This window comes from Myotis myotis, unplaced genomic scaffold (assembly GCF_014108235.1).
Source record: "Myotis myotis isolate mMyoMyo1 unplaced genomic scaffold, mMyoMyo1.p scaffold_m19_p_18, whole genome shotgun sequence".
Lineage (NCBI taxonomy): Eukaryota > Metazoa > Chordata > Mammalia > Chiroptera > Vespertilionidae > Myotis > Myotis myotis.
The window spans coordinates 22077663-22090133 of NW_023416322.1; the positions used below are offsets into that span (position 1 = coordinate 22077663).

Genomic DNA, 12471 nt, shown 5'->3' on the forward strand with positions numbered 1-12471 from the left:
GGCACTCCCCAAGCCATTCTCTTTATTGTGACCTGTGTGCTTTTCTAAAATGTCAGCTTGGTGATGTCACTCACCTGCTTTGTGTTAGGTCGGAGAGAGCCCAGGATCGGATACATGCAGACATGACAAGATAATGGACTTCCCCTGGAATTTCTCACAGATCAAGGTGCCAGACACAGATACCAGCTTCTTCTCCATGAATTCACATACCCCCACACAGATAAGAACTTCGTCCTGAATATTCCGCCCATTCCCTGCAGCAGAGAATTCCTCAGCTCATGTCCCCGCCCCTCACCCAACCGCAGTATAAAAAAAGCGCCCCCCTCCCTGTTGGCGTGAATCCACGTGCCCTGTCCTTGGGGTACTTGGGTCTCCCGGGGACGCAGAATAAACCTTTTCCTTTCCTTTCTTTTCTGATTCACTGGACTCTATTTCTTGCGCCGCCTCCTGAGCCACCTAACCTAACACTTTGCATCTTTTAGAAGCGTCTGGTAGTCTTCAGCAAAAATCCTAAAAAATGACCATCTGGCTTCCTTTCTCCCACTCCCCTGAGTAGGTGTTCCCCTCCAGTCTGATTAGATGTAGTGGGTCACCAGAGCCTGCCAAGCTGAGCCTCCCCGCCATGCTTTTGTGCTTATTGATTCCTCTTCTGGAACCACTCCGACCCCTCAATTCACTGGTTAAGTCCTAGTTCTCCAACAGTGCCAATGCAGCATAGAAAGCATTCCATCCTCAGGGAGAGAGGAAGTATCCTTAGGAAGCTTGTATGGAAATTACGTCATAGAAGCAATGTCAGGAAAGGCAGCAAGTGTTTACTCAGCTTGCAGGGAATCTATAACACTCATTTATGGAATGCTCCCCCCCCCCCCCAAATAGTGACCTTTGGCCATCTCCCTTGTGATGGTTGCAGACACGTATGCTTAGAAAAGAGACTTCTCCGTCATCTTGTCGTGCCCTTCAGTGTCCTCCAGGAACTGAAGTTTGAACTTGTTTTCTGGTGTCATAAGTGGCTCCTATGGAAATGCCCTGATGTGCTAAATTCAGCATTAAAGCAGCACTCCTGGGGATCGTAACTGTATCTGCAGTCACTTATTCCAGACCGGGAGAACAGGGTGTGAGTACCACTGAAATGCGTGTATGCGCTCACGCTGTGCACGCACGTGGGCTATTTCTGTCCATGGAACAGCAAAGTATGTGCTTCATTGACTAACAAGCGGGACAAGAACATACAGATATTGATCTTTGAGTTCTTATGTTCCTGATTACATAGAGGGGGGTGGGCAAAAGTAGGTTCAAAGTTGTGCATGAAACACAAAGTTTATTCTTGTATTATTATTTATTAACTAGAGGCCCAATGCACGAAATTCATGCAAGAGTAGGCCTTTGCAGCCCCAGCTTTGTCTGGTAGGTCGTCCGGACAGTCATCCGGACAGTTGTCCGGACATTCATTCCGTTGTTTGGCCATTCAGTCGATTTGCATATTACACTTTTATTATTATAGATTATTATATTACAACCGTAAACCTATTTTGCCCACCTCTGTATATATCAAGTTGAGTGAACCTATTTACACTCCAGGTATTTGCATGGAATGGATTTTTAAATAATTGCCTTTTTGCCTTAAATAGATCACGTGGCTATTACCAGTATGCTTTTCTGGACAGAGCTTTGACTAGAAGTCCTGTGGTTGATTTTCCTCCACGCAATGACTGATAATGACACTGTGAGTTTCGTGAGATCTCTTATTCTTTCTGGTTTCTCTTTTATTGCCCCTAAATGGACAAACTCTCTACTGATGCCACTGGGTAGTAAAACCAATGAGCCAAGGATGGGTACCTCTGGGAAGACGATTCTGGTGAAATGGATTATTATGATGAGAGGGCAGAATGAAAATTTAAAATAACCTCAGATTAGATTCTAAGCTAATAATAAAGGTAAAAATTGAATATGAACTATTATAAATGCTAAATAAGGACAAATACCCTGATCAGCCTAAAAGATAATTCTGCTTTGTTCTTCTAAACAACCCCGACAACATCTATATCTTGAACACTTACTCTGTGCAGGCACAGAGTACATTTCCTAGATCATGCATTCATCTCTTCATCAAATATTAATTGAGCACCTACTGTACGCCATGAATAATTGTCTCATTTATCCCACCACAATAATGTATATCTATTATTATACAATTAGTTAACAGATGAAGACAGTTGGCCTGAGAGGTTACCTAACCTTAACCTTGAGGTCTCACAGCTAGTCAGTGGAGGCATTGGGACCAAATCCACCTCCGACTACAAAACCTGAGCTTTTGAACACTGTACTGTACACGCTCATGAGGTTTGTATACAGGTTAGCTTGTCACACCTTTAACAGAATGTACGGAACCTGGAAGAGTGAAAGAAAGACTTATTGAAAGTCCACTCTTCTATTTATCAGGCCTTTTGGTGTTTGTTTTTTTCTGACACATTCATGAGGCCCTGTGAGGTACTTCTTAGACTTAACTGTAAAGATAAGGGAACTGGAGTTCATAGAGATTTCATTTCAGTGAGAAAGGAAAGGAGAGAGAGAGAGAGAGAGAGAGAGAGAGAGAGAGAGAGAGAAAGAGAGAAAGAGAGAGAGAACAAACAAGAATGGAGGGGAGGGGAGGGAAAGGAGGGGAGGGGAGAGGAGAGGAGAAACATTGACTTGCTGTTCCACTTATTCATGCATTCATTGGTTGGTTCTTGTATGTGCCCTGACCGGGGATGGAACCTGCAACCTTGGTGTATCGGGGCGACGCTCTAACCAACTGAGCTACCCGGCCAGGGCTGAGATTGAATTATGTTCCCCCCAAAGGCATATGGCTGGGAAATGGCACCGTTAAAACTAACTAAATCCAGGCTTCGATTCCTATTTCCTTTCCTCCAGGCCTTTGCTATGCCTGAAAGTGACTGAGAGAAGGATATTTTATAAGGAAACAGAGACAGGGCTATGAAACCTGGAGTGCGAAGGCTGTTGAGTGGCAGGTTTTCTTCTACTCAGAGTTCAGATGAAAGTTTGAGTCATGCATGTGTGTGGTACATCAGGAGGAGCATCTTGACTCTAAAATTCTGGGGTGTGTTTCTATAAGGAGCCTGAGGACGCACCTCCACTGGAGAACAAACACTCCCTGTGCCAGTAACTGAGAGAGTCTTACATAAGAGAGGATTCTTATCCGGCATGGAGAGCTTGGAGGGCTGCGGGGCTGTCAGTGGAAGCTGTGTGCGAGCGAGGGCCTGAGGCTCCCTGCCTCAGACACTGAGTCACCTGCGGGGATGGGTTCCTTCCAGCTCATCCGTTATAGGTCTGAATGTCTGCTCTTGTTCAGAATGAGTTTCTTAAGCATTTCCACCAAGTGGCTGGAGCGACTCTGGAGGTCCAGGGTATGTGTATATGAGTGTGTGTGTGTGTGTGTGTGTGTGTGTGTGTATGAACGTGTGTGTGTATGTCCCATTGCAAATATGAAATTTTTTTGACGTCTCATACTTCATTGTAAAAATTAACACAAATTTGAACTTTATTCCATACTATCCAATAATACAATACTTATGTTTATTTAAATTTAAAAAACATATTCTGGAGTTGCTGGTACGATAAAACTGGTGTTTGTCCTGTGGCATCGTGCATTGTCCCTGGGGCTCTAAGTACTCGAGTGTGAGAAGCTGTGGGCTGCACTTTCTTGAGGTTTCTAATTCTGATGTTCTCACCTCAAGCGCTTCTTTGGTTCCTGTGTAGCGGTGTGACATAGATTCTCCACGTCCCCCTGATCTTGTAGCTCAATGGGGGCACTGGGTCAAGTGTAAAGGAAAAGTGTGGATGTCACTGCAGTCGTGGGCACTCAATTTATCCTTTCCTGATAAGTTGTGCAGAAGGCTTCCTACGCACATTAGAGCATTTCCAGGGAGAGGAGAACAGTTAACATTTATTAAGCACTTACTATACACTAAGAGCTTTGTAGGTTTTTAATCTAATTATTCTCTCATAATAACTCTGTGAGGTAGGTTCTATTATTAGCCCCACCGTACAGAAGAAGAATAGGAGATATAGAATAACTTCCCCAAGTTCACGCAGGGAATGGGGTTGAGACTCACACTCAGGCAGCCTTGTTCCAGGGCTACCAAGTGGTACTGCTCCTCTGGGGAATGTGTCCTGTTGACCTTGGGAGCTCGGAGAACTCTCCAAGCACATTACAGCCCTTTATTTCATCTAGTGGGTGTGTGAGTCAGCTGTGCCGCGGAGCTTGATGTGAGGTCAGAAGTCACAGCAGCATCCATCTGCCACTCCACGCATCCTGGTTCAGGGGCAGCGATAAAGTGGGAAGGGTTAAGTGAGAGAGGCGGGGCCACCTCAGCCAGCCCAGAGCTGATAAGGAAGAATGGCTTCTCTGGCTCTTGGCAGCAGAGGTGGGTTCAAGGAGGGCAGGTTTGCAGGCAGCCGGGTAGGTGGCATTTCAAGGAGCCTTTTTGTCCGGGCTCATCCACAGGATTCCTCAGTCCTATAGGAAACCTGAATTGTGCCCAAGCCTTCACTCCTGAGGTTGTGCTAGGAGTGACAGCCCCAGGACTGGCACTGGTAGCTTATGGTGCCCGTGCCAGGCTAATTGTCTCTGGCCCTCAGACCATGTTTTCCTGGCACATGTCCTTGCTGATAATTGGACTGCTGAGTGGCACACGCTGCTGTGCATGTTGTCTGACACCCAGCTTCCCTGAAGGAAGGGGTCACAGCCTTGGAGGCCAATGACTGGCCGGAGCCCCGAGCTCCGCCTCCGAGGCTGGTCCAGGTGGCTTGCTGGGGTCAAGAGGCTGCTCTGCACTCAACCTTTACCCCTTGATTCATCCTTGGAGTCAGAGATACGAGCCACTTGCTGACTAAAAAGAGCCTCAGAGTGTCAGCTGTTGTTGGAAATGCAGTGTGGACATTATTCAGTCATTCCCATTTTAGCTAAGATTTTTTTTATTTAATATTTTTCTTTCACTGTCCGATTGGAGTGTGTCTTTTAGATGTATGTAGCTTAACAAGGTATGCAGGTTATTAATTCCGATTTTGTCTCATTTATGCCCCAGAGGGCATCACTTTGGTGAATCTCTGCTCAGTCCCCTTAACTCACTGCATCAGCATTCTCTTTTACTTTTTCCAGAAATTTCCTATCAAAGTTTCACTCTATATTCAGGATGTGAGAACTGCTGGATAGAGTTATACAATTAGGTTGTTGCTGCTAAACATTTAAGGTGTTTATTCATTCACAAATAAAATCTTTATTGAGTTCTGGTCATATGTCAGGCACTGTGCCAGGCGCTTTGGGTATAGCATGGAATGAAGCTCAGATGTTCAAATCCCCATGAGTTTCAAGACCATCTAACTGGTAGCCCACTTGTTACCTTGAGGACATGTTCCTAGGGAAAGCCCACTCCCCTAGCCCACCCAAACCTTCCTAACGTTTCTCCAGCCTCTTACCAAATGCTCACCCTGGTCTGGTGAGTAGAGATTAGCAGTGTTATTAGCAGAGAGGACACTTTTGTTAGACAGATGTCAAACCAGGGTAGTCACTCCTATTTGAAGCAAGATCCTCATCGGTGGTCTGGCATTTGGAAAGGACGCAGGGACCCGGAAAGGAAGTTCACATACATTAGCAAGTGACCAGGGCTCCAGTTCTGGCTCATGGTTGAAATGCAGAGCAGGAATCAGGCAGGAGGATGGGTTGCTTGGGGAAGGGAGAATGTGAAGACTGTCGCTGTTCCAGCACGAGGGAGCCCGTGGATCATGTAAAGGCACCGCAAGCAGGGTGTGGGTGGCAAGACTAATTTTAGCCCACCTCCTGGTGGGGACGAGCTGCTAATGTATTTGTCAAGCTGGGTAAATTTGGTTAGAAACCAGGAGGAATTGAACTGCCAGGTTGAGAGATTTTGTAACTAGATATGTGGGCTGGGCAAGGCAGAGACCGATAAATCCCAAAGCTTTTGGGCTGGTGCGATCCCACCACGACTATTTCGTTCCATGACCCATATAACTGTTGTATGCCATATGTCTATTCCATAATTAAAGCTAATTAAAATTGATTTGGTTAGTGAGTGTTTGAGGAGTTTCACAATAACTCTTTAGATAACTAGAGATGCTTTGGGATGTCACAAAAAGAGCATTTGGAATAACTGAGCTAGATTTGGAATAACTAAAGCAGAGATGTGCAACGAAGGCTGGCAGTGGAATGGCAATTCGGGAGTTTGAGTTTGAAAGTATGCTGAGTCAGGAACCTAGGAGTTTGGGATTGTAATCTGTATGCTGGTAAACTGCTCTCTGGACACAGCCGCCACCACCTTGCTTTACAGCGTTGGACAGTTGCTATGTAAATACTCCCACCACGGTGGATGTCCAGTTACTACCGGCTTCTTTACTGGCTCACACAATTCCTGCATAAGTCATAATCAGCCCTTGTAAGGCCAGGGCAAGGTGACTCCCTCACACCAGTATAACCCTGACTGAGCTTCTGGTCAGCTTGGTGGTGGTTTTGGGTAAATCACTTCACTTCTCTGGATCTTAGTTTTATCATCAATAAAGTGAAGTTGCAGAGTTAGCCTCCCAGTAATATAGTCGGTGTTTTGGGGCAGGACTAACATCCTGTTATAAGCCAAAAGAGTCTCAGCAGGTTTTCATGAATCTTATTGTGATATGTCAGAACACATAATTGTATATCTGAGTCCGTGTCATAATTAACCATGTTCTGCTTCCTGCTGTTGCTGTGTGTCCTTCTCCAGCACCTCTTCCCAGGAAGATTAAAAATGTCAGTGCGCCCAGCAATGAGCCAAACTTCAGGGCAGAATTCTCTGACCCCAGTGGTGCAAGAAACCATGTCCATGGTCGGTCAGAGAAGTCTACATTCTATGGTCAGACTCTAGGAGTCAGGTGAGGGGATGAGACAACTATATCCTCTATATCCTTATAGTGACCTTTAGTTCAGGTACAGTAGTGTATCTGATCACGGGACCCACATGTGGTCTTCCCTGGACTAGTAGCAACATGGGGGGCTATTTTGCTCCAAACTTTTTGAAGGCAAGGACTCTGTCCTTCATATTTACATGTGTCAAATCCTGGTATCTTAGAGAGACTAAGTAAGTGTTTGTTGAGAGAAAGAATAAACTTTTTGGGCAAATGCTGAATTTTATTCCCCTCCCCCAATTTATTGAGATATAATTGACATATAACGTTGTGTAAGTTTAAGGTATATGACATGACTTTCTGCATTTTAAAATATTAATTCAAAAGTAGACACGAGCTACCTGTGATTATCTTAATAATGCTGAAAAATGTATTTTGTAAATGCAAGAAATTATTTTCTTATTGTAATAGAAAACTTTTCAGTGTCTTCAGTTCAACATTGGGCATTTAGATTTACCTTCCTTTAGATAACACACTTGATACACAAACAGAACCCGGTGGAGAGAAACATGAATGAGAAAAACCCCCACCAGAGAGACCAGGTATTTACAACCCGCCCATGAGTACCTTTCTGAAAAGGAAAAAATAATACTGATATATAGAGCGTATTTATTTATACGTGTGCCATTTTACCAGCACTTCCTCCTCATTGTGACCCTCATAAGCTAAGTATTGCTATTCCCCTTTTACAGAAGATGAAACTGAGACTCAGAGAGGTTCGGTCATGGAGCCAGCCAGTGGCAGAGCCCCAAGTCAGCGCCCCAAGGCTGTGCTCTTCTGGCCGGGCCAGGCTGCCTGCGGGCTTTCTGGGTTTCCTCTCCCCGGTGCCTCTGTTCCTTGTTTGCTGTGGGGTTTGGATGCTTTCACATGTGAGTGAACCTAGCTCAGCCCACGACCAGGCAAACAGAAGCATCAGCCTCCGACAGGGCTCTGAGCAAATACGCCAGGTCAGGCCTGTCCCACATGCGGTGGCTGGGCTGTACTTTGCCCCAGTGAATCAGCTCCATGGAGGCCCGGCAGTTGCAAAGGTAACTGACTGGCTGTAGATTGGAAGGCCAGGTGAGTCTTGGTAGATGTGGCACCTGGACTTTGGCAGTCTCCACGAGGAGCGGAGACATCCTTGGGCCAGGTTCCCGGAGCCGCGCTGAAGGAAGGTGGCAAGGCGTCAGAGCAGGTGTGTGGGGACCTAGCTCACTTGTGTCCTCTCTCTTACCTGTGCTTGCTGGGCTGTCAGATTAGCAGAGGCAACATTGCCCTCACTGGGGCCAGGGAGGGTCATGGAGGTGAGCTCGCAAGTGTGACTTGTCACTGTGGATGGAACGTCTTCATTCTGAGAATCTTAGTTGCCTTTGGCTTGCTGTACTTAATTATAACCTGAGGTCTGACTTACTGGAGTTGATCTCTCTTGGCAACAAAAGGACAGGATTTTGGCGAAGAGATTGGGTGTTGTGCCTTTGCAGTCAGGGAAGGCTGCCCAGTGAAATATCTGGGGACAGGGTGACAGAGACTTTCTTACATGTGTCCAAATGGTACTGAGTGCCTCGGGCCTTCAGGAAAGACCCACACACGCTTTCACTGTGTCTGGAGCATTTGGCCTCTGCTGGAATTTGCTGGAAAAAGCCTGCATTTTTTTCAGGAAAGTGGGCTAACCTGGGCAAAAGGGTGCTAGTTACCCCGAGCGGGGGTTGATCTCGGAGTGGAAGGCACTTCTGCGCCTTGCTCTTCTGGGCTGGTCTGTTTACAGCCCTCGGCTCATCGCGGTGGACCCTGGCTCCGTGGCATTTGAGCAGTGACATGTTGATTTCCACACATACCCTTTGACCTTTGTTCAGATAAGGATTTTTGTTTTAGCAGGGAGCGTCAGGAGTGGGAGCAAGTGAAGTGGCTTCCATCAGAATATTTCCGCTGAAAACTGTCCCCAACAGAGAAAAAACAGGGTCTGACCGAGCTAACGAATTCTCCCAACACAAGGGGATCCCTGAGCAGCTGCGAGGTCCGGGGTGAGCTCTTCCTTTGGGGGGCAGCTGGATGGGGGCAGTCCCCTGTGACTTGGGCCGAGGAGCTGGGAAGGCAGTCTGTCCTTGGAGCCTTTTCCCATTTTGAAGAATAAGTGGGGAGAATCAGTTTGATTCTGGGGAGACTTCCAGGTTTTAAAGTCTCCAGCCTGGAGGATCACCACGACATGGCTCTCCAGGTGGTCATGGAAGCAATCCCAAACCTTTGTCTTGGTGGGTCCCCTGGAGGAGAGGCCGGCATGGCCTTGTTTGGGGCTGAGTTCTAAAGGTGAATTTAAGGATTCAGAGAAGATGTCTCTTGAGGTCAATTTCAGCTTCTTTTTGTTTAGGAAATGCCTTCAGCTACCCTCACTACCCCAACCTTTATCTCCAACACTAACTACTATTTATTGAACAATTACCATAGACCAGATAGTGAACTGGGCATTTCATAAGTTATCTCTAATTCTGACAGTAACCCTGCAAGCTAGTCATTATGATCCCCATTTTATGGATAAGGAAATTGAGGCTTGAACTAATTAACTAGCTAATAAGTGGCAGAGTTAGGATTTGACCTCTGGTCTAAATCTAAGCCCACTCTATTTCCATGATAGCTTAGGAGCCCCATAGTAAATGTTGAATAAATATTTGCTGGTGGAATAAATGGACATTTATTTAATTGGAATACTTGGGTTTTGGCGCTTCACCTATTACTGTTCTGCCTCTCATGCCTCCCACATCTATTATTGCTCCAACTAATTACACTTCTTAATTTTTAAAGCAACAACCATATAGTTGTCTAATCTGTTGTTTATTTCATATATCTGTTTGAGATTTTCCTCCAGATATTTCTGTATCAGTAGCCATGTGGTTTGTTTTAGATAGAAGATTTTGAGGACCATAAGTGCGTTTTTAATAAAACGCAATCAACCATCATGTTTGGATATAAACCTAAAGTAATGATAATTTTGGGGTCTTTTTGTTTTGTCTGCAGGAAGATAAAATAACTACACAACTGACTAAAAAAAGAGAGACATTCAGAAGGTCAGGGATGGAACCCTGGATTCCCCAGCAGCCGCTGCAGCCCCGGGGGAGGCCCCCAGCCCCATCCCAGGGTCCAGACCGAGGTCTTCGGAGAGATGGATATCATCGACCTGTTCCTCACTCTTGGCACAAGGGAGAGAGGTTCCATCAATGGCAAGACATCCGAGGGAGCCCCCAGCCACAGCAGGACCCCAAGGCAGACCAGCAGCAGCCTCATTACGTACCCAGGCCTGGGGAATGGCCTCAGCCTGTGGCCGGGGGGGACTATTACGAAGGGGCTTATCACCCTCACTTGTATTCAAGGTATGGATTTAGAGCTTGGAATTGACCCAACCCTCCTGAGTGCTTATGAACAGATTGTTCTTGTCCTTCTTCCTTTTCCTTTTATTTCTCCTCTCTTTTTTTTTTCTTTTTCCTCCTCCACCCTACTACATTGATTTGGCTAAACCCTTTGCTCTCTCAAATTGACTGAAAAGAATAGTTCCCCTTTCTGTATCCCCTGGTGGGACTTCTTAAAGAAGCCATCAGGATCTGATTGAGTGTTGGGGGCCGGGGAGAGGATAGGAGGAATGAGAGAATGGTGAAATTAAAGAGAGCAGATGAAACCCTCTATTCCAGGATTACAAAAAGGCAATACTGTAAATATATGTAGACGATGGAACAGCCTCTCCTAGGGATCCCTATAAAAACTTCCTCCTCATCTTTGAACCACTCTGATGCAGGGTTAGTATGACACCACCAGCATCAACAAGAGCCCTAGCACCTAGAACAGTATCTAAAATGTGGTAGGCATCCAGAAAAAAGAAAACGCATTGAATGAATGGATGGGAACTTAAAAGAAAAATCAATCTCAGAGAGAGCAGATGTAAGGTTGCAGGCTCCACGTTCAGAAGGAAGGGGTCTCGGTGAGGTGATTCTAGGTTGGAGAATCTAGAATTCCTACTTCTGGGTTCTAACTGAGAGCACTGGACGCAATGTTTTATGGAATATTGGAAGCCACCTGTGTCCACTTTGGCTTTTCGAGGTGGGGTGGTATTTATCTGCCCACAGATTCAGGATTGAAATTATGACAACTATTTTAAAGAATTTTGCCCCTGTGAAATGCTAAAGAATTGTTAATTGATGAAAATACTAACAACCTGACATTCCTTTCCCCAGTCTTTCTGTATTGTTGAATCCTCAAGGGAAGGTATGTTAAGGACACAGGCAATCAGATTTAAGGTAGTCCAAGCTGACCTTTTCATCTCATTTCCATCTGTAATATGCATGGGAATTACAATGGCCTATTGGTCATCTCTGGAAGTGGTTTTCTAGGATACTATCAGGGCAGTGCTTTCTAAGACAATATCTTATGTGGTTGGATGTAGGTACTTGAAGAGTAAGAGAGATCATGGGGAAGAAGAATGAGACACTTTGCTATAAGGATCCCAGCTTTGTTCTGAATCAAAGCTCTTACTCCTGCTTTGGGCCTGGATTTTCTGTGTATGGGATCTAGAATTAACTGTGCCTTTTAAGCAGGTACTAGACCAGGGTCACAATTCTGTCCTCTGAAGTTGTTTAGTTTGTCCAGTCTCCCATTGGTTTCTCTCTTTACCGCATTCATCCTTGAAATGACTGGCCTTCACTGTGCTATTTTAGGCCAGGCATTGATGATCCATACCAGAGGTATCACTCTTCTGTAAGGGAAGAATATCCGTATGGAAGTTATTACTACCATGGGCACCCACAGCAGCAACCAGAAGAAAGAGGTATGGAATAACCTCCCAGAAGTCTTTGGGGTAGTGCAGCTGGTCAATAGGCGGGGCAGAGGCCAAGGGAGCCATGCTCAGAACCTCACCTTGGGCACCTGCTCTACTGAGGTAGAAAGAACTCCCGCCCTGCCTACCTCTTTCTTGGCCAGATGAGGTCACGGCAAAGACACTACTGCTTGCTGTCTCGAGGAGAAGGGACAAAAAGCAGTCATTTTCTTGGTACATGTAGATGATAGTACTGAAACTATCTTTATGCTGCTAATATTATGGGTAGTTTGCATTTCATCCACATGTTTTCTTCTACTTCTCATTATAGCCAAGATTATAGTCTCTGACCAAGTATCAGTGACGTCCTCAAGTGTGTGACTGGGCTGCAATGAGTCTGACCACCATTTACCCTGAGAGTGCAGATATGCACCATTAGGAATTTATACCCTATACAATAGTAAGGCTTTAGGTATATGCTATCAGGGCAGTGCTTGCATAGCACTGGCTGCTAGCAGAGAGAAATCTGTTTCAACATTGAACACACACACACACACACACACACACACACACACACTCTCACACACACACACACACACACTCACACATGATCATCACCATTGTACGGTTGTATAGGGCCGTGCTAATTGGTTCAGGGAGGACTGAGGGGCATCTCATCATTAGCTCTCACCAATTTTATTCATTTTGGCGAATGTGTTTTGTACCTACTGTGCTCCAGTAACTCA

General features: G+C 45.6%; 1 protein-coding gene across 1 annotated transcript in view; it reads left to right on the plus strand.

Annotated features, from left to right (window-relative positions):
* LOC118673578 (protein transport protein Sec16B-like) overlaps window positions 1-12471 on the plus strand; it is a 47521-nt gene that overhangs the window by 4118 nt on the left and 30932 nt on the right. Inside the window, exons 2-4 of the mRNA XM_036344579.1 lie at window positions 1629-1723; window positions 9940-10292; window positions 11628-11737. Coding sequence (XP_036200472.1) covers window positions 1706-1723; window positions 9940-10292; window positions 11628-11737 — 481 coding nt within the window. The 5' untranslated portion in view covers window positions 1629-1705. The remainder of the gene's footprint in view (window positions 1-1628; window positions 1724-9939; window positions 10293-11627; window positions 11738-12471) is intronic.